The sequence below is a fragment of the Diuraphis noxia genome, unplaced genomic scaffold (assembly GCF_037042655.1).
Source record: "Diuraphis noxia isolate RWA-SAM2 unplaced genomic scaffold, SU_Dnox_SAM2 contig0002, whole genome shotgun sequence".
NCBI lineage: Eukaryota > Metazoa > Arthropoda > Insecta > Hemiptera > Aphididae > Diuraphis > Diuraphis noxia.
The window spans coordinates 78,558,434-78,585,073 of NW_028301712.1; the positions used below are offsets into that span (position 1 = coordinate 78,558,434).

General features: G+C 26.1%; 1 protein-coding gene across 1 annotated transcript in view; it reads left to right on the forward strand.

The window, feature by feature from the left end:
• Nucleotides 1-3,420: 3,420 nt before the first annotated feature.
• kcc (solute carrier family 12 member kcc) overlaps nucleotides 3,421-26,640 on the forward strand; it is a 286,527-nt gene continuing 263,307 nt past the window's right edge. The window contains exon 1 of the mRNA XM_089219238.1: nucleotides 3,421-3,947. Coding sequence (XP_089075364.1) covers nucleotides 3,797-3,947 — 151 coding nt within the window. The 5' untranslated portion in view covers nucleotides 3,421-3,796. The remainder of the gene's footprint in view (nucleotides 3,948-26,640) is intronic.

The following is a 26,640-nucleotide window of genomic DNA, read 5'->3' on the forward strand; positions in this document are numbered from 1 at the left end:
CAATAGATATTATAGGTATACTTCACGTAAATTATTTTATTTCATTATTTATGAAACATATACAATCTCTCATTAACATATTTCATTATCGTATTATAAATTTAATAAAAATATTATATTAGGATTATTATTGTATTGTAATTAAATCATAATTTTAAAATGCAAGCTTTTATAAATATAAATTATAAGTATATAATACGCAATTCATCTTCAATAAAACACGGAAAATAACGGTATATTTTAAATGTTATAGCTTATCATTTATTCGATGCGTATTATACTTGTTTGTTAGAAACATGTAATAATATTTTTATCGATTAATGATATGTAAAACAGGTATATTATAATTTATTATTCTCACACATTTTATAATGCTTACAAATAGTTCTTGAAATGATTATATTATAATATTATAGTATTAGAGACTTAAACACTTATCATGGTATAATATTTAAAACCTCAAACGTAAAACATATTATATTAATACAATTAAAGTGAAAGAAGGGTACTTAAATGTAATTTATCATGATGTTTGTATGTGAATTACTCGAGTATAATTTAAGTTACATGGAAACTATAGCGTTATAAGAAACAGTCGGAAAAAAATAATAACAAATTAAACATTTTGTTATTGCAAAAATAATGTCATAAAGTTAATATTTTGTTTTATTCTATATAATGTTACATTACAATACTTTTACACATAGGTTTCAAACTTCTTGATATAGGTACCCTGCGAGATGCTATGTAATATTAAATCAATTGTACTATAGGTATAGTATTATTTAGTTCTTACAATTGAATTGTAGTGATGAAGATTAAAATAATATAATGCTTTCAACGTGTATTCTATTAAATGGGTACGTGGTTTACGGTAATTATCTTGTGATAGGCAAAGAAAAATTCAAACTAGGATCACATAATATAACAATTTACTTATAGACTACAAATAAATGAATACAATAACGTGAACTTGTGTACTTGGCCATGTGTATCTTATTGAAATCGTATTACAATATATAAGACTTTGAAAAAGCCTTCTATTATAAACTTACTTAAATTTATTCATCCATAGGGTACTTGGTACATAAGATATATTAAATTATACCAATATTGCACATATTATACAGGGTTGTTCAACAAGCAAGCATAATGTTTGCCTTACTTTCCTTTAATAATTAATTAATTCAAATTCTGATTTTGGGAAAAAATTATTTAAGAGTGAAGTACCAGTTTTTCAAATATGAACTATTGTTTTTAAAATGAAAAATATATTTTTATACTGTAAATCGATAAATAGATACATTTTTGAAAATTTTATTTTACCTATGTTCTATACAAATCAAAATTTGGAAAAGTAGATTCTGAATTTATTATTAAACTTTGAGTTCTTATAATACAGGTTTAAAAGATATTATTGAGGATATAATGATTTTAAAATATTATAGTGCCTACTTTTAAATTCTGAGCGGAGCGAGGAATGTATTGGTTTTACAATGATGTTTATTTCTTTTTTATTCTGTAAACACTTTTTCTTCCTCTAAAATTGGTCAAAAGTATCAAGTGTAGCATCTTTTCTGAAAAGTAATGTTCTTGAGCTGGTACTTTAGAAAGATCATTTTTTTTTTATAAGCATTAAAAGTTCGAATTTTGACTGAATACGTAAAAATTACGAAAATTCGCAAATTATTTTAAGCTAGAAATTCATAAAAAATTTTAATAATCTATAGTTTATCATAGACAGATAAACCGTCTCCGCTCAGAATCGTTTTTCGTATACAACGATAAAATATCAATGGATTAAAATTTAATTTCATTACAGTAACCCACTTGTAACCTACTGTACAGAAGAGCGACATCCACGACTTACCCGCTTATTTATAATTTTAAATATTTCATTGTTCAATTTAGTTGTAATCTATCCCCATCACAAGCAATCATAGCAATCTTGTAGGGAATTCATTTACTTGTGGTTTTCAAAAATATATATTGGATACATTTTAAATAGTGTAAAAATCTAAATATTAAAAAGTATACTACTAGAATTTAAATAAAACATTATCAAAGGATAAAAGAGGGATGAGTATGCTCGGTGAATCACCCTGTAAACCTACGATGTGGCTACGTTATCACTATACAAGAATAAACGAAGCGTTTTGTCAGCAGACATATAATATTATAAAGTCAATGAAGTTTCGTTGTGTGGAGGGGGTTGTGAAGACACCGATATTCAATTAATAGCACAGCAGGGGCGGCGACGGTGGCGGTATTTCATCACTGGCGTTTTTTTTATTCAATTATTGTGAAAATAATATTATTATGTGAATTAGTTGAAACATAGAGTTGTATTCACTTTCATTTCGACATTTGGCTTGAATAAAGCTTACTAATTTTTTTTTTTTTTTAAGAGGTTTTATCAAAAATAAGAATTATAATATTATGTTAGACATAAGTATATTTTACTAATATGAATAAAATGAATTACTGAAAAAATTTCGCTTTTAAAGCACCCAACATACAAAACCTCCTTTGGTAATCTACTTTAAATTTCTAATATATACAAATGATAAAGTTTTCATTAAGAATTATTTGATTGTTTAAGACTTGCGCGAGATCGCCAAGATGTATATTTATAATACTAGGGTTTCACATTTAAAGAACATTAGCTTTTCATTTTTGGTAAGCCGTAATGATTTTATCATTGTGTCTAAACGATATTTTGAGTTTTAAAATAAACATAATCTAGACGTCTTGCAGTATTAAAACATTATATATTGTAAAATATTATGTATTAAATTTAGTTTCGAACTGCCACTGTTGTATTGATAATAATAATATTGTTTAACTATTGTAGTGATAATAATTTTGTTCACTCGGTCAGTTCGCTTTGAAACCGCGGCACATTCCGTCATTTTCGAGTGATAATGTAATAATAATAATAACAATAATAACAATAATAATATGAGCTTAGCTCGTTGCGCTACTATGGCATACCCATCAACTAAATCCGTTTTCGTATCGGTTTTGCTCCACAATCGAGGAGTATTAAAAATGCATAAAATTACGATTACACTATTATCATGATAACACGTGTACCATGCAAAGTAAATTGTTGTGCGTCGCGGGCCAGTAGCGGTGGAGGTGCCGGTGGAGGCAGTTGTTAGATGGCGGTAGAGAAGCGTTTTGTTATTACTCGTCACCTCCCCCCGCCCCCTCTCCGCCGCTTCCAAAACCCCCACCCCCGCCGCCACCCCATACAGCACGATCCTCCATCAGGATAGGCGTGCGTCGGAAAACGCGCGCGAATCGCCTCCACCCGCCGCCACCGCCGACACCACAGCCGTAACCGCCGCGCGCGCGTTGACACAACCCGACAACCGTCGCGTCGCCGTGAGTGCCGGCAGTAGCACATTGGCCGATCGGCCGTACGTTGCGTCCCTCGTCTGTTCGTCCGTCCGTCCGTCCGTTCGGTCAGTCCGTCCCGTCTCGTGCGTGTGTGGCGTTTAGGTACCGCCGACTGGTGTGCGTTTTTATTTTTTTATTATTTTTTTATTGTGATTTCGCCGTCGTCTGATTTTCGAGCGTGTCGTTTTTCCTCGGTTGTATAAAACGCGTTCGTGTTGCGTGCGGAAATAAAAACGAAAAAAATCATATTTTAATAATTCCATTCGGGTCTTCTCCGGCATCCGAGTGCAGAATACATCACCTCACAGTATCTCCCACACAACGCATACACCTACACACGACTTCGTATTTTATATCAAATCAGACACACGAGCGTACGAGGTCCGACGACATGGAACGCTTTAAAGTGATGAAAGCCTCCGGGTCGAAACACAGTCTGAACAAGTACTATGGCGCCACCGCCGAAGATCTGGAGAACACGGCCGGGTTGCTGGAGATGACGAGCGTGTTGGGCAGCTCGCAAATCGACGAGAACGCTTCAGGTACACTGCTGTTTACTATTATTACATGTATATATTATATATTATATTATAGACTTACTGTAACATAATATACATACCTGCAGATTTATTTTAGAACATAATAGTATAATAATATGATATCGATACTGCTTGAATGACTGTCATTACATTATCTCCGGCTATTATGTAGGTTAAAGTATCGTAAACTTTTATAAATTATTATGATAACCTAATTATGATAGTTATGTGCTTACTTATTTTAACAGGGTTTGATTATGCCATCACTTTTTCACCAATATCTGATACGTGTAACCGATACAAAACCGATTTAAGAAGGTTAATTACATTATAGAACATTTTTTTTTTTTTTTTTTTTTTTTTTGAAAAATACATAAGCGTATACTTAAAAAAAAAATCTATTTTATTATGAGGTATTAACATTAATTATTTAGCGTTATGAATAAAAAATTGTATGCATTTGTAGTATGCTGATTGAATTACTGGTTTGGAAAAATCAATATTGAATATCGTTCTATGTATTGGCCCATCCTTAAGTTTTATGTCATATCGTACCTTAGAAATATTATTCACAAAGCTCAAGTGCTTTTTGATGGCTAACAGAAGAAAATGATGATATTATGTTACACTTTATTGAACATGATAATAATAATATGTATCATATAGGATATAGGTAACATAATATATGTATCTAACTAAACATACGTAATAATATGAACTACCCTAGCAACGCGGGTGGAGGCGCCTCCGTAGAACGCGCATTGTAGATAATTATTATAACATTGTATCCGATTGCGTGCGTGCGATAAAAAGAAATTAAATTAAATTAAAAATTAAAATGATTAGTTTTTCCTAGAAGTATTGTCTTCTCTCTCACTTTTTCTCGTTCTCGTTCATAGTGTCATGCGATGTTCGGATCAACAGGTTCCTAGCAGTAGTCATCAGGTGTAAGGTTGGGTTTCTGCAATCTTTATTTTAAACTGCTTTGGAAGTGGTAGCTGATGTAATACTTTCACCCTTACGTTCCGATTTGATATTCCTTGGTATCGCGTACGGTTTTTAATCAGCGTTCGTGCGTGAAAGGCCGAATGTAGGTTTTTAACTATTTAAAGGGTTTGGTAGACCGTACACAGAGTTGTGCCAACATAGCGAGTAGATGAAAACAAATTTGAGAGAAGATAATAATAATGCTATCCATTATTATTTTAATAATGTTTAAAACCAACACATTTTACTTTTTTTTTATGTAATATTGTAGGTATATCTAGGTTGATGTTTTTTTTTTCTAACAAAACTGACAATTTACAGGCAAACGGATTTATCGTGTTCAAAAGTTTTGTTATTATGTTGGTAATCGGCGGTCTTAGAGAATTAACGTTTTTATTTTCCAAACTCCCCAGAATTACAATATGAAAGTAGGTATTCAATATGAGATTATATTTATTATTTATATATACTTTTAGTTTGTTTAAAAAGTAATAGTTTTATATTATCCATAAAAATATCATTATAACAATATTTAAAAATTTAATTTTATGTTATCAGAGATCTCATAATTGACTACACATTTTATTAAATAATAATAATTTTACTAATTTTAATAATAAATGTATTTTTTACTTTAATTTTTATTTCAATTACAAGTAGTTATTTTCAGTACATCAATAAATGTGTTGCATTTTAATTCAGGGCTGTTATATATTAAGGTGCTATAATTCCAGTCTGGCTGCTCTTGGTACTATGAATCAACTGCGGTGATAGCGCTTGATAAATCGTCTAAACTTTGATTACTCTGTAAAATGTTAAAGCTATCTATTTTCCTTTTTCGTCTGTCCTTGTGGGTGAATTGCTCAGTTGTGCATTGTTGTAGAGTATAATTGTACCTACTGAGTACTTTCCACGCAGCTTCAAGCTCGTGTAAATTGTATAACATTGCCCTTATGAAGTGGTATATGATTTGCGTGGTAGATTTTCATCATGATATTTATCTTATTGTTTGGTATGTGTTTATCAAAACACACGATTGTTCAGTGACTAAGCAACTAGTGATAAAAATTGCATTTTCATGCCGTCTTGAAGTTGAGAAAGATTGTAACATCAATTAAAATTATAATAATTATGTTTTATTTGTCTCTCATTGCTTGAATATGTAGTGTTCTTCTTTGTATTTACATGCTATACTTGCTTAGTATTTTTATAATTATTCAAGTTAATATTCATGCCTCACTCAAGGAGGGGGGGGGTGAAGTATATTGTTTACTTTTTGAATCAGGTATACTTTGTTATTTATTAAGGTGTGATTATTTGTATAACCCGTACCTACTTATTTATTCTATTTGTCTAAGAGGACGCCATACCCACACATGTGTGGTCTCTGTCGTACATGTGCGTAGCATGGCAAACTTTATGCTCAGAAGATCACATTTAGCTCCGTTAGTTTAAAATGTAGAATGAATTGACCTATTATAAAAATTAAAGGCAAGATTATTATCTAAGGCATCTCATGGGCTTTTTATTATATTTTAATTTTGAAGCGAGTTATAAGTATTTTAAGATATACAGACAATTTACAATTTTAAAATACTCATAACTCATTTTTAAATTAAAATATAATAAAAAACCCATGAGATGCTTTAGATAATAATCTTGCCTTTAGTTTTTATAATAGGTTAATTTACTCTAAATTTTAAACTACCTAACGAAGCTAAATGCGGTCTGCTGAGCGTAATATTTGCCATGCTACGCACTTGTACGACTGAGACCATATATGCGGGTGTGGAGTCCTCTTGATTTAAAACCTTAGCAAGTAGGTAACAATATTTATTAGTTTGGTAGTATAAAGTTGATTATATGCAAATTTTTTCACAATCATAAGCGACCGCAGGGTAGTGCCAAAGGGCTATGCCCCACGCTATTTTAGCTGCTATTAATTGTCTCATCACTTGTAGAAGCAAAAACATGGTTTGTGCTAAATTATCGGAGATTCTTTACTTTGTTACTCCCTCCCCCCCCCCCCCCGGGTTCATATATCTGCAGGCGTTTTTGTATTTAAACGTCTGATAGTACTACTCGGTGTTATCGATCAGTTAATAGCTAATAGCTGAGGTAATAGCGAATGATAGATCGATTAGGATCTTGTATGATTGGTTAAACTTAAACTACCATGTAAAATATAAAATATTTTTTTTTTTTTGTTCATCTATGTAAAATAATCATACTTGGAATTTCCATATGTGTCCTTATAGTTGGTTGAAGGTTTGAAGGTGGCAGTTATTGTGCGAGACTTTTTTTTATTTTTATAAATGTTTTGAATTTTTTGTATGCCATTTTATGTATCACACCTACAGGGGTTATGAGTATCGTAGCAGTGAGTATTATAACGGAATTTATCATTTGTATTATTCAGTTAGAGGTTGTCATTTTGCAAGTGATAGAGATTATTCTGATATTATGTGTCCGTAGATTCAGCACATTACGTTTGATTGCAGTGGTTTCTGTTTGTTTGATTGACTAGCTTTAACTGTTTGGGAAGTCGTTATTGTCATATAGCATTATGGCAACATACATTCTTATCCGATTTTGTGCTGCAACTCCCAAAATTAATTTTACTTGCCTATTCATTTATATTAATTCAAGGCATATTTTTATAATAACAATTGAATTATAAAAGATATGCATAGTCACAATTTTTTTTTACAAGCATTCAAATTTTAATTTTGACAACATACGTAATAATCACGAAAATTCGCAAATTATTTTAAGCTAGAAATTCATAAAAATTTTCCTTTCTAAGATTTGAAAATTTTCATTGATCTATAATATACCGTAGACAGATAAACCGTCTTCGCTCAGAATCATTTTTCGTATACAATGATGAAATATCATTGGATTCAAATTTAATTCCATCCATTACAGCAGGGTTTCTTAAACTTTTTTATCCGTAGAACCCTTTTTGATGTCCACTTTTAACGTAGAACTCCTACTTTATTTTAGCTTTTTAGGATTATTTGCAAATAAATTATAATATTAAGTAGAACTATATAGATTATTGAATATAGAGTTAGCCGATAGATTATTCCATATGACTTATACATTATTATTAAATATACAAGTATTTTTTTTTCATAATGGATATTTTAAAGTAATTTTCTTTAACATCTAAAAAAAATTACTTAAGCTTCGTGGAACCTTGAAGTGATTTACGAGGAACCCCAGGGTTCCACGGAACACAGTTTAAGAAACTCTACATTACAGTAACCCATTTGTTACCTACTGTACAGTAGAACAACATCCACGACTTACCCGCTTTTTAGAAAATGTAATTAAGATTTCTTAAATATAATAAAATGTTCGAAGTATTAAGTTTCAGTTTGAGAGCTATTTATAGACATTTAACACTTAAACATTAAAATTTTTTCCTATAAATGTCGATAAAAAATGTTTGAGAATTCAGTATTAGGTTTCTAATGAGTAGTTAATACTGTATACTTTTTTTTAGACATTTAAAGATCAAATTTGGATAATATTTGATATTTTAACCAAGATTTTTATAGTTTTAAAATATTATTAATTTGTGCGTAGTAGGTACTCAAAATATAGGGTGTCTCAGAAAGATCTGACAAAAAAAAAAAAAAATTAATGTTTTTGGCGAAATTTAATTCAACCAACTGTTTACAAATTACTTCAATAGAAATATTTAATATACAACAAATTAAATATTAAATAAATATTAAGTATGTAATATAGATTGACAGACTATATCTTTCTTCAGAATCGTTTTTCGTAGGTATATTATGATGTAATATCATTGAATTCAAATTTAACATATCTGTCACAGTTATCCACATGATGTCTGAGATGTATCATTAATGCAGAATCTCCCCTCTTGCCACCGTTTTTGTTTTATATTTTATATTTTGTATTACCTATTATATTTTGTATAAATGTCAACCAGATAATTTTTATTATTATTATTTGTATATAAGAAGAAACCTGTAATTTTCCAAATTTAGTAAAATTTTACCCATACAGTCCATTACACATTTACACATAAGGATGACAGTTATTTATTATTTATCATTCTTTAGTTATCATTATTTATTGCTAACATGACAAAGATTGTCCACTGTACCTAATTCGAAAACGTCAACGTCTATTAAAGTCTTTGTTTCCTATATGGTCAATGAACGTCATAAATTATACTATGTTGTTTTTGTGATTGTTAATTATTTTGCACGAAAGTGATATATGACAAGTGAAACATTTGTTTAATTCATTTGTGTACCCCTAACCTAAAATATGTTATCCACCTTATCACATTTTATTACATTGTTAATATGTGATCAATCAACTGATGCATGTCATAAAATATTATTTGTGACACCAGATAGCATATAATATATTATATTCAGTGTCAACCGAACAGAGGGTTAAGAATTAGTTGTGTGTAATTTTATAGGTATTAATATTCTGACATAAACTGTACTTTTTAAAGTTGACAACAATAATTATATCAACCTCACTTTTATTAAGTTTGGATGACAATGAAAAAAACATTTGGTTGAAGTATATAGTACTTTTCTCTTAAACAATAAACCTGTTCTTAGTTACTCTTGATTGGTGACAACTTGAACTATATATATATATATATATAATATATATATAGAAACTATAGCCCATAGGGAAAATCATTCGTCTAACGTCAATCACTATTTGGCCCTAAGAAATATTCTTGCTAAAACAATTTAAAAAGTTATTAAATTAATCGAATTTGAGTATTTGACCATCAAGCTATGTATTTTTTCATCATAATTAAATTAGCCTTATATATTAGAAGAAAAAATTACTTTTAGATTCTGAAAAAATCGAGAAATGTGTTAGCTATTATGTATTTTGTCATTTTTTCGACCAAAACATATACTCTGTAAAATTTTCATGATTAAAATAATTTACATGAGCAATTAAAAAAAAAAAAAAAATTTTTATCACTTGTCTTGTATACTTAGTATTACGAAAGTTAATTTACAACAATATACTTGTTTTTAACAAAATATTTAACATTAAAAAATAATTTATGTTTTGGCTCAAACTGATGGTTTTTTATTGTTAGGCTTACATTTATAATTATTTTAGTTATTCATATATCATGATATGAATTTCCCTTTTAAACTGGTTTCACATATGCAATTTAACTATAATTCAATGATTTAATATTTTTTACCTTAAAACTCTCTTAGTATTGGTGAACTTAACGTTTCAATTCAATTTGTGTGTGTGAGTAAGTGCACGCAAACGCGCGCGTATGACAATGACGATGACACGTTAGTTTATTTCCTATTGGCTATCAATATTAAATAAAAAATTTTGTTAATTCTTATGTTATAATTGACATACTTATAAAGTAATATTTTTGTTTGTGTACAATGGTTGTGCTTATTGCTTACTATTAATATTCATAACTTATTAACATACAACACAATTGTATTCAATTTATTTCCAACAAACATATCTAGGGTGAACTTAAAAATTTATATAAATATAAATATATGACGTTGAGTATAATATCTATAGCTATCCGCATAATATAATATTGTATACTAAGATTAAAATTATTATATTTCACAATATACCTATAATAGTGACCATTTTAGTTTTATGACTTTTTATTTAGTTTTTTTTTGTTTAACAAAATAACTTTAAAATTAAAAATAAAGTTTGTCATAAATTGGTATTAAAACAATTTAAAAACATTAAGGATACAGTTGAATGATTTTTTTAAAAGCATTTGAAGTTTATTAAAATTTTAACAAAATTTGTTAACATCACTCATATTTGCAAATTATTTTAGAGTTAAAAACTTAGAAAATGTTCAATTTTAATTGCCATGGTTTGAATATTTAATACAAAGTTCCTTATTAATAACTTATTCTGTAATCAAAAAATCTAAAAAATATATAGCCATAACTTTTTTTGTACATATTTTACATTTCACCATTTCTATTTTAGATTCTGAGCGGAGCGATGAATGTATTGATTTTACCATGATGGGTGTGTGTTTTTTTTTGTGTCTGTCATCACGTTTTGAGGCAGTAAAAGTGCTTCGATTTTTGACTTCAGTACTTCGTTCGATCAGAAAGTGAATCTAGTTGGTACTTTGGGGGGTCAAAAGTAAAAAATTCTTAATACTTTTCTAAATAATCGAGAAAAACAAACTAAAAATTAAGGGAAAAACGGGAAATTTTACGCACACTCATTTTTCAACAAAATCGATTTTGGTTTTTGATGTAACTTTAAAACAAAAGACCATAGATACATGAAATGTTGTTTATATAAGTATATTCTATCCACCATGCAATTTTCAAAAATGTTCGACTTAAGTTGAACTATTCATAGGAATTTGAAATTTTCGATCATTATTAGTTTTTTTAAAATTAATATCGATAAAAATTTATTTGTTAGGCAGAAAAGCTTGAAAATTTAATACACGGCTTTTAACATATTGTTACAATAGCAGTTGAAAAATATAAGAAATATATTAGCACAATTTATTTTTACAAGCATTCAAAGTTTGAATTTTGACAACATGTGTAAAAATCACAAAAATCACGAAAATTCGCAAATTATTTTAAACTAGAAATTCATAAAAATTTTGTTTTTAAATCTAAGATTTGAAAATTTAATACAAGATTCCTTAAAAGTTTTTCAATCTTTATCACAAATAAAAAGTCCACCGGAAATTTAAATTAAATTTTTATGAGAATTTGAAATTTAAATTTTTACAACATTGGATTTTCACTTTTAGCGATTTCCTTATTTTGGTATAACTCTAAAACAAATTATCACAGATACTTGAAATTTTCACTGAATGTTTATATAGGCATTTTCTATATTTTATAAAATTTTCAAAATATTTAAATTTGTTTTGAGCTGTTTACTGACATTTTAAATTTTCAACTTTTTTGGTTTTTTTCTATAAATATCGATAAAAATTTATTTGTTCGGTAGAAAAGCTTGAAAATTTAATACAAGGCTTCTAACATATTGTAACAATGGCAGTTAAAATATATTAAAAATACATAGGTACGATTATTTTTATAAGCATTTAAAGTTCAAATTTTGACAAAATACGTAAAAATTACGGCAATGTTCAAATTATCTTAGATAGAAATTCATAAAAGTTTTTCTTTTTAATTCTAAGATTTTAAAATTTAATACAAGGCTCCTAACATATTTTTACAATATCAGTTGAAAAATAAAAGAAATACATAGTCACAATTTTTTTTTATAAGCATTCAAAGTTTTAATTTTGACAACATATTATGTAAAAATCACGAAAATTCGTAAATTATTTTATGCTAGAAATGCATAAAAATATTCCTTTTATATCTAAGATTTGAAAATTTAATACAAGGCTCATAATATATTTTTAAAATAGCTGTTGAAAAATAAAATAAATATGTAATCACAATTTTTTTTATAAGCATTTAAAGTTCAAATTTTGACTAAATATGTAAAAATTACGGCAATGTTCAAATTGTCTTAGATAGAAATTTATAAAAATTTTCCTTTTATATATAAGAATTTTAAATTTTATATAAGACTCCTCGCATATTTTTACAATAGCAGGTGAAAAATAAAAGAAAATATAGTCAAAATTTTTATTTACAAGCATTAAAATTTTGAAATTTGACAACATAAGTAAAAACCATGAAAATTCCTAAATTATTTTATGCTAGAAATTCATAAAAAAATTTCCTTTTAAATCTAAGATTTGAAAATTTTAATAATCTATAATATAAGGTGTAACAGGACTATTTAACAAATTTCCATTACAAGTATTACTATATATTTTGTCAAATAGTACTGTTACACCCTGTATATCCTACACAGATAAACGGTTTTCGCTTAGAATCGTTTTTCGAATACAATTATATAATATCATTGGATTCAAATTTAATTCCATCCATTACAGTAACCTACTGTACAGCAGAGCGACATCCACGACTTACCCGCCTTTTTTTTATTTAGGTGCCTACATGTACTTTATTAAATTTATACAAACTATGTGTAAGTTTCTGCAGAATAATGTAAAATCAAATAAAGGTATAAATATATAGACGATTATTTTACTTTATTGGCTTTATTAATTATTTTGAAGTTGCAATGGGTTAAAGTTTTCAATTATTCTTCTGAAACCTAATAAACAACCGAAAAAAATAAAACTTTAGTTTTTCATTTTAACACTGATATTTTGTATTCTGCGAGAATCGAATAATAGATGAAATAAATCCACAAAAATAAGTTTTCTTAAAATATATATAACTGAATACCATTTAAACTTAAAAAGTTTCATGTAACACCTATAGATAAACACTTATAGATTGCATTTTTTGAATGAAACAATAAAAACGTAATTTGTTATATGTTATCAAAAATCTTGTATGATAATTTGAAATATTATTAATTTATTGATAATGTATATTATGTTTAGAAGGTTCAAACTAGTAAACTATACATTACTCTCCAAATTATAATTCTCAATTTACTTAAATAGTCTAAACATTTATTTATATTATATTCATCAAGTATAAAATAATAATACGATTTTTTTAAACTTTCTTACTGTGAATGACATTTTCTTCAAAAAAAGTTATAATTATAATGTATGTAATTTGTACATAATATCAGCTATAATATACCTAAACTCCACTCTTCTACATTAAGTTTATATATTTATTGACATATAATATTGATATTTATTAGTCATATTCTCTTTACTCTTCGAAACGATGAATCTATTGGTATAGGTCCAAATGGTATTTGAAAAATCTACCTATTTGAACTCAAAAAAATGTTATTGCTTGGTATTTTTATTTCTCATTTTATAAGCTATTAAAGTATTTTATGTTTTCTCCTTCACATTCAACATTATTTCTAAAATTCCAATTTTAAACTCTGGACATCCATATAACTTCACCAATGATTATCGTCACATCGCAGTGGTATTTCATATGTTTTACTTTAAATTAATTGAAATGATTTCAGATACACCTACTAAATATTATTCGACTTTCTCACAACCATATACTTCCTTTTGTTGAAAAACAATTGATTTCATTCTGGTCACTCTATTCTTGGATTAAGCCTCGTTCTAGCCTCCTAAATATATTAGAATACTTTCTGTGAATACGGCCAATGCAACAAAATCAAAACTGATTTTAAATACGTATTTTATGGAAGAGATTAGAAATTCATGATAAAAAAAAATCCTGTAACTCATTATTAATGATGATCCCTTTTGTCCTGATTGCGGTTATTACTCGGCATTGATATATTCCTATCCGTGATTTATTTTGTTCTCGTATTTTTCATCAAACTCACTTATGTAAATAAATAAATAACGTTTCCATAGCTATAGAAATTCCAAGACAAATAAGAATGCATCTGGTTTAGTAAGAAATAGTCGTCAGATTGGTTCCGACCTTAAACTTCAAAGTATAGTTGTACAATTTTACGAGGGGCTGTGCTTTTCATAAGTTAATCTGCAGTCGACCGGAGTGTAACAAAGATATTGATACTGTGATATTATAAAATAAAAAACTGCTAAATTTCTGGTATATCATTTATTTATAAGTACCTATAGAAATAGGTATTCAATTTCCGTTTGCCAAAACCGAATGTTTGTATGAACCTAAATTTAAATTTTAAATTTTAAATTATTACTGAAACAAAGATGTCATGAATATTTAAATAATTTATAGGTATCTTAGTTTTGATAGTACGTTGGTTACTCAGTCAAAAAAATATTCTTTTTATTGTGTTAATGAGTAACTATTTATTAATCATAAGGATTTAATGACAGAATCTATTGAAGTCAAACTTAATCAATGCACCTTTCAGATAATAAAGAATATATATTTCAAGTTGCTTATAGATTGGTAGTTTCGGAGGAGATAGCAATACAAAATTGCGTTGAACTGAAGGATAGAAGGGATGTACTTCATTCCACCTAATAAATCAGCGGTCATCACTAGGATTTTAGAAAGAGACAAATATAATTTTTTTTTAATTGCTTATAGGCGGTAAATATTGTTTTTTCTCATATATTTTAATTTGTACAATCTGTATAAAATATTCATTTTTTCAATAAGCACAATATATAGAGTTATATATAAAAGGTCTTGGTTAGCTTGATTGAAAAAAATATTCAATGGTTTAATAAAAATAATTTAATATATAATACTATAGTAATATACTTATATATTACTGTTTATTGAATTTGTTGAATAATAGTAAAAAAAAAAATGATAATAACAATAATTGATTGTGACGGAATATTTTGTTAGGAAAAGGTATTGTAGGAAAATTTCATGAATGAAACAAATGTTTTTCTTGAACTTTGGATTTTGGATATTAGAATGTACAATTTAATTTTGTGCGGGCTGTATTAAATTTCTTAAATGGCCACATGTGACCTGCGGGCCGCGTAGTGGGGACCGTTGCAATAAATGTAATATGTTGAATTACATAACAACTATTTTAACTAAGATAATATGGAATATGAAATTAAAATTCATTTAAAAAATATTAATTTAAAAATATTATTATAATAAAAATTTTTCATTTTGTTTTATAATATTTAAAATAGAACTTTTCAAAGTAATGAGAATTAAATGTTAAAAATGACACTGTATATTTTTACAAATCTTTATATTAGAATAAATTATAATATTTAGTAGCTATATAGGAATTTAACTGTTGTAAATTTTTTTCTGTATATCATGCATCTATATTTAAAAACAGATCATGAATAAATCAATGTAATTAAATAATAGAACCTTTATAATTTGCTCAACATTTGGAATTTGTTGAATAACTACAGGTAATAGTTGTTAATTACACATTGTAATAGCAATAAAAATGTTCCGATTTGTTTTGGGCATTAACCCACATAAAAATAAATCAAGTACGTGATGGTTTCATTATCAACCATTATTTCTAATACCTAATGTTATGGAAACTGTGAATTACTAACCATTTTATCTAATATACGTTTTTTAAATATATTATTTTTATTTTACTGAGTAATGAGTATACAAATTTAAAACTCAAATAAATATTAAATGGGTACGTAATTATTTTTACAATGATAATTTCATAATATTTATCCAAATAGCTTGAGTGGCTCTCGTTTTACGATTATTGGATATTGTTATTTATTTGAACTTATTATCCAAAATTTATTTTCTGCATTTCAAGTATTATTTCTCAAAAAAGTTAGGAATGTTTATTGGCATTTGAGTTATATTTAGGATAGGCAATTATAACTTATATGTAAGAATAAATATTATGACATTTAGTATATTATATGTTAGAAAATTGGTATCTTTTTTCTTTTTAGTCCAATTATTTAAATCATATTAAATTTATTAAAAATATTTAATGGCTAAATATTAAACGTTTCAAAGAAGTAATTACTACTTTATATTTTATTTGATAGTTTAGAATTTATAAAACAAGCTTACCTGCAACTATAATATTAGCTGCCTCGCATATAGAATGCTAAAGAAATATGCTTTGTAAGTACAGACAATTCTAAAACTCAAAAAGAACGTTCTATGGGATATGAGAGTGTTGACAAGAAAATCCCTAAACTCTTTTCATGAAACTAGTTACGAAAAATTCTGTAAAAAACGTTGTCATGTTTGACATCTTGTTAGAAAAGATAGTGATGTGTGAATATCATTTTCATATTGCATTTTTAAAATATTGGTTTTTTTTTTTCTTGAGCAATGTATATTATACCTACCTTTTTTAAATGTGGAAATAGCTAAATAAAACTTTCAAGTAAAACTAGTATATGAAACCAAAACCCATGTCATATTATAGTGGTATATTTTTTCGTGACTGCATAGGAATTTTAATGAGTGAAAACGAAGCGACGGAAAAGCGGTCGTGACTTGAATGAATGTAAAAGGTTTAGTTTTGTCCATTTTTTTTATTAACAACATTAGGTATAGTTAAAAAATTTATTTTAACATAAAAAAAACATAACATTAGATAGTATGGTATGTATAATATACGTATAATGAATATAATTGTTATAATAAATTATGATTTAATAAAATATAGATTAGTGTGTAACTTTAGTATTAAAATCCTTCCATAATTTTCACAGTTTTAATAATATTCAAAATTGAAAATCCATCAATAGGATAAATGATCTTGTATTGTACAATATTATAAAGTACATCGTGTAAACAAAACTGAACAAAATATAATATGTGATTGCAGTAATATTAAAGTATGTAGCTGTACAGTCAAGTCGTTGAAACATAATAAAAATCAATTAAAGCAACATTATATTATGATTATACACATGGTTAATGACTTCGTTGCCGTTATCCACTCAATGAAATTAATTTTTATATTCTATCTTATTTGTTAACCGTATATTCACTTTTATATTACTTATATATTTTAGACTATGAGTGGAGCGATAAATTTATAGATTTTACAATGATTTGTTTTTTTGTGTCTGTGTACACGATAAGTTGTCAAAATTATGCTTCAATTTTCATCTCCAATAGCTTTTCCGTTGGGAATGTGAATCTAAAAAAAATAAAAGAAAAACTGGAAGTTTTACGTAAAATCGGTTTTTGACAAAATCTTCTTTTTTTTGTTTTTGGTGTAACTCTAAAAAAAATGATGGTATATAAAATAAATACAATTTTTACTAAATTTTTACATTAGCATTTTCTATACTTGATAACATTTTCAAAATACTTCAAACTTTTAAAGTTATTTATAGATATTTGAAATTTTAACGTTTTTAGTTTTTTTTTCTATAGGTAAATGTTATTATTTAGGTATTAAAGCTTGAAAATTTCATTCAACGCTTATTTGATAGCAGTTATTAAATATTAAAAGTGCATAGGCACTTTTTTATAACCGTTTAAGCTTAAATTTTGACAAAATGTATTTAATTTAAAATTTAAAAGCGGGTAAGTGGATTTAGTTCTGCTTATTAAAATAAATTCCAAATTAATCAATCAGATACATTATGTACCCGACTCATTCAGTTATTTATAGTAGGTATAAACAATTTATTATAAAGTATTAATATATGTAATCTCAACGTTCATACTCAAGCATAATGTGTAGGTAGGTAACAAAAAAAAAAAAAAATAAATTGGTCAAGTTAAAAACTAGTGTAGTGTTTATTTTATTTTTATTTTTATTTTCCATCTAGATTTCCTTAATTATTCAGATAATTAATATTTTTTATTTTATACCTACTTTTCAAGTAGATAAATTTTCCAACGTGAAACCATTTTCAAATTTGTAGTTTTCTGCTCCAAAACGTGATGTCTAAATAAAATAAACCTCATAATTGTAGAACCATCTCCTTTTCAGAATAGATATGGTGTTTAATACTGGTGTTTAATACAAAATTTATACTGGTGAATAAATAAATGAAATACATTTTAAAAATGTTTCAGTGACTACCATTTAATTAATAACAAGTTGATCGGAATCGTGGCATAAACAATTAGTAGGTACATATTTTGGTATTGATATATTATTATTATTATTATTATTTTTTTTTTTTTTTAAATTGAGCCTCAACAACAAAGGTTATTTATTATTATACAGCTATGAAGTGATGTATTTGTAATTTTTTTCTAGGGTATACCTTTATACCTTCAGAATATAGGAGTAAAATAGGAGGTAGCGTAACCTCCTCTCGAAAAAAATTATTTATAACTTAAACTAAAATTAACTTATGGTACGGACGTCGAGTATGCCCCCGCTTATACTTGTTAATTAGTTGATCTGACCGACCCCATTCCCCCAGATTTTTGAACATAATATTTACATCTATGTATCGGATGGAGTTGAGCTGCTAATTTTGTGTTACATAATTATATTCTATAGGCCGTATAAGGGGTAAAAATAATAATTTATATATACTATACTTGTTAAATTCCAACGATTATTATCATATGACAGTTGATAATTTAATAAGAACATCTTAAATATATAGATGTATAGCTGTTACACTATTTAAAAACGTTGACGTGGCTACGTAAGTCGACGAGTGATCTTGGCATTTATCTACTAAATTCAACTGAATTATTGATAAGAATAATATATATAATATTTAATTCTGTATAACGGTATTGAATAATAGAGTGTAAAATATATTATATAGATAATAAAATAAAACTTTAAATTTATGTATAACATATTAAATTCATAAAAGTAAGTACTTAATTAATTAAGAATTTTCTAAAATTGACAAAACATGCAATATTTTTGTCACAACTCATTGTATCAGATGAGTCTTAAGCTTAGTCTGCTTTATTTTAGAAAATGTTGAAATTTATGAAACTCTTACAACTCTAAAAGGTAAAATAATAATAATAATAATAATAATAAAATTAAATCTTACATTTAAAATAATTCGCAATATTATTTTTAAATTACCATTTTATACATTTTAATACTTTTCCAATTGTCAACATTTAATATATTATGTACTCGTGTACTGCATATGTATCATTTAATATATTGACATTAAATATATTATGCGACTTTTTTACAGATTTGTTCAATACATGATAAATTGAAAAGAATTATAATATATTTTTCATATTTCGATTGTCAAGTATTTGCCAACAATATTGAAGTAAAAACTTTTACGAGTTTTCATACTTTTCAAATACATCAGCTTATTACCATATAGAATTTCTATAGAAAAGGTTTGTAGGATTGCTAACAATATATCATACCTATCTATTACCAAAGGTAGAATCAAGATTCGGAAAAACATGAAAGGGACCTCAATAAAAACTTATTTGTAAGCCGTGATATAATCGTATGACACTTCCTACTTTTTACAATACATTTTTGCTGTAGGTGATTTAGATTTTCCTTAAATAACAATATGAAGATGAGAAGTCAATTAAATGACCGTTAAATCGGAAACTGTACTAAATACTTATTTCATTTTTTGATATTTATGCCGTTTCATACGAAGGCTATTTTGAACTTGACTATTAAGACTTAGTTTATAATATTTACTCACTAAAATATTTCAATTCATGTCTTGAAGACTTAAATAATTACACACCGAGGGCTTTATAGATGCATTAAAAATCATCAAATTATATGCACACAAAAATGATGAAACATAATATATAAAATCAAAATCAAAATTATGCGTGAACTATTACAATACTATTAGTGATGTACATAATCATTACTTAAAAAAAAAAAAATAATAAGTATATTGAAGCATTGAAAAATATAAAAAATAATATTTTTGAATAGTTAATGTAAATTTAATTATTATATTGAAACTCCATACTAAATAATAAATAAAAAGGTATTATCAAATTTGGCCAAAACCGTTATTCTTTTCTCCCTAGAAATGATATTTGACAGTATGTTTAAAATATCCAAAACTAGGTATTAAAAATAAAACGTTGTATTTTAAATGGTATAATAACCTGATTCGTATAATAGTAATTATTCACTAATTTTGAATTGAGAATGAAATTCATCGATTTGTATAATTACTAAATTCTCAATCATTATAATATAGTAATATGATTTAAATTGATCACAAATGTAGTGCCTCCACTGGGAGGTTAGGTTATATAGGTTATATATAGCTCTGTTATATTTATCTTGTTATTTTATTTTTCTACTACTTTCTAATACTTCTTCAATTGTTTTTATTGTTCTTTTTGTAACAGATTGAATAAAACATTTAATAAACAAACAAAAAAAAATAAAAATTGATCACAATTATTTATTAGTCAATTATATTGTGGGATTGAATTGAATAAAAAGCTAATAAGCGGCATATGTTTTTTATTGGGTATAACTGTATTTTTTTTAACAAAAATTGTATAACGACTGACTAGTTCTGATCTTAAAATAACTCTATAAACCATACCCTTTTATTTTAACGTATGGGATGCCAAAGTGATGACGGTAGAACTGTACAAAACTGACAATATGGGTTTGAAAATATTGGTATTCTTCCAATGTTAAGTTTTGTTTTTTAATCCACTGTATAAAATGTTTATCAAAATTTCATTTTTTATTATGATGGATAAATTTACACAAGTTATGAAAAATAAATGTATGGAAATTATTTTTAAACAATAACAATAATAGCCAATCATCTTTGTTATTGTATTCAGTGTTGACGTTTTAATTAACGAAGAAGAATTGTATTCCACGAGTATCTAAGGATCTTTTAGAACCACAAGTTGAGGATTATCTAGAAGGCCCGTAGTGAAATGACTGAAGAAACGAATCGTATAATAATTAACCCAAGATGATTGATATATCCGGTTCAAAACTGTAGACCAAATTACTTTTAGACACTGACGGTAATAGTCCAATCAATATAAATTCATATATATATATACTTAATGATCGATTACGGAGTCGGTGAAAAATGTCCCACTGTCTTCAATTGAATACATATCAATTTTACAATAATATAAATAGACGGTGTAATATGCAGTGAATTTGAATGCCATACCTTATCTGCCAAACCTTGGTTATTAGCTTCGAAATCTTATATCCTACAAATTGCAATAGCACAATCCCCTGTTGGCTGTTTTTTTTCTTTTTTTAAAATTTCTTTCTTTACGTTTACTTAAAACAAAAAAATTCCACAAATGTTTCTGCAGACGCATCACATCATCACATTGGAAGCTTGTATATAAATAGTTTAGTACTAATAATATATATTTAAGATTTACATATTACGGAAATAATTAAATGTTTTAATAAAAATAATTTATCAACTGGAGTCCTTGACCATATTATAAAATTATAATAGAAACCTTTTTTAACTGCTAATACATTCTCTCAGAGAAAAAAAAACCCACATTATGTTAAATCTAGCTTATATTGTCGACATTAAAAACTGATATTTTTACTATTTTCCAGATAATGAGTACCTATACTGATTAGTAAGTTGGTCTAGTTTTTGATTTTTTCGGATAATTGGAGTGGTGTTTTTTTAAATTTTAATTTGTGTGCCTTACATAACATTTAGAAGCAGTAAAAGTGCTTAGATTTTAAACTTTAATACCTTTTCTGGTACCAGTTGGTACTTTGGGTAGGGAGTGTAAGTAAAAATCAATGATACTTAATAATTGAGAAAATCAGCAATTAATTTACAAAACCAGTTGTTGAAAAAAACCATTTTTTTATTAAGTTAATTACATTTTATTGTTATTATTAAAATAAATTATTTAAGGTTTCAATTTTTCAACTTTCGAGCTGAACAAATCGTATTTAATCTCAAATAACAACAGTCATGCACAAAAAGTTTGCTATAATGCAAACAAATATGACTAATCCCGTGTTCTTTTGATTGAGATGAAAAATATATACAAGAGTTCCTTGTGAGGTATCTTATAGTGTATCGATCAGAAGGTTTCGGTCTGATTTTATATCCATGTTTCCGAGGATAATTGGTTACTTTTATTAAGACATCTAATAGGAGCAGTAACTTATCGGTCGTATAATATTATAGACTTCATGTCCGGATCAGAATGACATATGATAGACTGAATGCTCGTTGATTCTATATTTTGACGAAAACAGATGTGGTGCGTACCTAATCACTGGGTTCCATATTGAAACACTGTTGTATATTGGCTATAAAAATAAAATATATTATTATTATTACCATATTCTTTTTATATTTAGAATAAGTATTATTATTCTCTAAGGTCTATGTTTATTGCTCGTAATAAAATAATAATATTAGTACACAAGCGTACATAGAAATATTAAATATTTGGTTACCAAATGATTAAAAAATAATTCATCAATCACATCGCTATTCATTTTTTCATATACCTAACTATATTTTTGAACAATAAAAATATTCTAATTTAATAATTATCCTAGTATTACATATTGATAAAACAACAAACATTAATATGTTTGAAAGTTTGACAAGTGTGTCAATTTGTTTTTTTTTTTTTATTAATATTATCTGAAACATCCAGTACAATAATGTCATAATGATGATGAGATTCATTCAAAATCTATTAGGTATAAAGCAACTTCTCCGGTTTTGTTAAAAATACATCTTAGATATAGTATCTTAATAAATTACTAATAGATATTAAATCTACCATTCATTATTATTGAACATTACCTGTAGATATGTCATGTATCTTAATTATAATCATTAAAATTTAGAGAGAGAATGTCGTTCTAGAATGATATATAAATTATAATAAATTAATTAATAAAGTTATAAAAAATATTTATCAGTTTAAAACAAGATTTAACTAGAAAATCAATAATTTATAAGATATTTTTAACTACTTATAGGCAATATACCTTCTTTGTATAAGAGTAACCTCACTTGACGGACTTATCTTTACACTCGGCAATGGGTGTGGTAATTCTATGAAAGTATGAAGCATCATTTAATTATTCCAAAAATCCCATTAAAAACTTGCAGATTATATGTATAATTTATTAACCTAACACATTAAATTGGTTTTTCGACAATGGTTAATCTTTGGAAATGAAAACTGGGGATGAAAATATATTTTATAAAATGAATATTTTTTATTCATTTTAAACTATTCACGCCAAAAACCTATTTACTCTGTTTTTTATTTTTTTTATCGTTATTTGTACGTGTAAAAGTATCTAATGTTTTGAATATCATAAATTTCTGACTTACCTATATCAGATTTATTTACATTTTATGGTTTTCACTTGCTCCATTACATTATATAGTCAAACTAGTTTCGAAAATTCTAAGAAATTTACCAGTAAATAAAATCATAATAGGTAGGTTCATTGTTTTCCACCGAGAAAAGAATAGCTACTAAAAGGCGATACCCATTTCCACCAAAAGTGTATCTTATCCTTTTCCACCAATATCCTACTAAAAGCTGAAAAAGGTTATTTAATAATTTCCACTAATTCCCTTTATTTTAATTGATCTAAATACAGATTTTATTTTTTTCTATAATCACAATTTTTTTGCATTTACCAAAAAAAAAAAAAATGTTTTACATAGTTTTTATTGTTTTGAAATGTATACAACAATACTTTATTAATATGTTAAGAAACCAATTCATTAATAGAAGCAAAAATCTAAAATTAATTTAAGTTAACATAAAATTATATCGTGAACCTCAAATGTTCACCAGCTGTTTATTATATACCTTTTCTATATAATTTCCATTTCCATTTTGTATGAATTCGTCTGTTTCAGAAATAGATTAAACTGTTATCCATTTCAAAAAATGATAGTTTTATTTTTATCTACTTTTGTGTTTTCACAATTACTAATTATTCATCAAATGTCCTTAATATAATCTTCTCGTTGTTATCACTATTATTTATTAGGAGGACATCAAAGAAAACGAAAGGAAAGATAGCTATGTTTTCAGTTTTGTATACTTTTTAAAAATATTATAGTATCTTAATGAACCACATTTTGTGTGATATTTTTGTGCTTCAATAGATAAAATCTAGATAAATAAATCATTAAAATAGTAATGTACATAATTCATTCGTTGTAATAATATATTAGTGATTACTACTTATTATTTTATTGCCTATAAAATACATAATTTTTCATTCAAATTTCTATAACAGCCGTAAATTTTCTATAAAATACCTGAAATAAGTACGCCATTTTATAATTTTAACGTACAAAATATAAATTACTTGAATTGCATACCTACATGACTAACTGTAAACCAAATTAATTTTTTAAATGTATGGTAAAATGCTTATCAAATAAATGTAGTTTTAATACATATGTTTTATTTATTTATTTTCATTTTATCAATAAAAGGTTATATGCACTGGAGTTATACGAGTAGTCTACCAAAAAAATCAACAAATAAATCAATAAATTCTGTTCAGTATAGGTTATGTTGATTTATTTAATTCAAATGACAATTTTCAAACTCAGCAATTAAATAAATGTTTGTGATTTACAGCTTTTATAAAATGTCGGCAAATATATAATTACCATCAAATAATTAAATTTTTTTTTAATGTTCGTATTATACAGGGTGTCCCGCGAGGATTTCTCATCGTGATATTTCACGAAATAATGGATATATAAAAATTCTAGTTTTGTAATAAGACTTACAGGAATAGGAATTATAATTATTTCATTTTTTAATTTATTTAAAAGTTTGAATAAAAAAGTTAAAAATATATATTTTTATTTTATTTCCAAAATTAATTGACTATACTCATTTTTTAGAGTTTATTTTTCTGAAAATATTGACGTTTAAAAATTTTAGTTTCGTTAATTTCTTGATTTTTAATATTTATTTTAGTTTTGAGAAATAAAAATAAATATTATTTTAACTTATAAAGCACACTGAAATCGCTCGACTAGCCGTGCGAGAATGCGCGTGGTGTGTCACATATTTGATAACATTATGGTGTAAAATAATTCGCGATTTTTCTTGAAAATAAAAAAAATAAAATAAAAATCAGGGAATTAATGAAAATTATTTTCAAAAATATAGACTACAAAATGACTAGTAATTTTTTTTGGAAATAATTAAACAAAACAAACAATATTTTTTACTTTTTTATTAAAACATTAAAATTAATTAAAATATGAAATAATTGTAGTTCTTATCCCCGTGAATCTTATTACAAAACCAGAATTTAATATCTCCATTATTTCGGCAGATATCGCAATGGGTACATCCTCACGGGACACTCTGTATAACTTAAATAGTAAATAATCACATAGGTTTTAAGTAGGTTGCACACCAAAATCACACATCTGTATACGTATACATATCACATTGAACATAAATATGTGATTTCAGTAAAAATAATCATATTAGGTTTAGCTGAATAGTTTAGTTCTAAAGTATCAATAAATTATTCTTCAGATAAATATCAATAAAAAAATTGTATAACTGAATTTCATTTTGCACAATATCAGAATATTTCATGCGTAATAAAATGTATTAACTTGAAGAATCTAATAATTATTTGAATTTGGTAATTAAAATATAATAGTTATAATATATTTCAGTAAACACGACTTCAAAAATACCTACTTAAAAACTTGATCCAGTTATATTTGCATAAAGATTATAAGATATTATATGTGCTTTTGGTTAATATATTATAATTTATTAATTATAGTTCAAAATATTGAAATTAAGACTAACGTTAAACTGTTTATAATACTTGACACATCATTTGACTTAACGTCATTTCACTCAGTCATTGCAAAAAATTATCTTTTATAAAAACGCACATTTATTATCGTTTATAATTGTATATTATTGTCTACCATACTTAGATAATACTGCTTAATTGGAGTGATTTCATCTTTTTTATATTTAATCACTTAATAATTGTTTGAAGTTATATCTACGTTTAAGGCTGAAAGAAAAATCAGCGTTCACATTTTGTTGAAAATAATAAATTATTATTCGTTAATATTCTTGTTTTGTGTTTTTATTATAGTTGTAATAAATTCTGTACTAACTAAATTTGAATTAAAATAGAGGTATCGTCGAAATTATATCATATACGAGTACTGAATATGTTTTGAAAATTAAAAAATACACTGCTTGCTTCTCAAATTATTTTAACTTAAATTAATTTAAAACCATACATAATATTATAATAATTATAA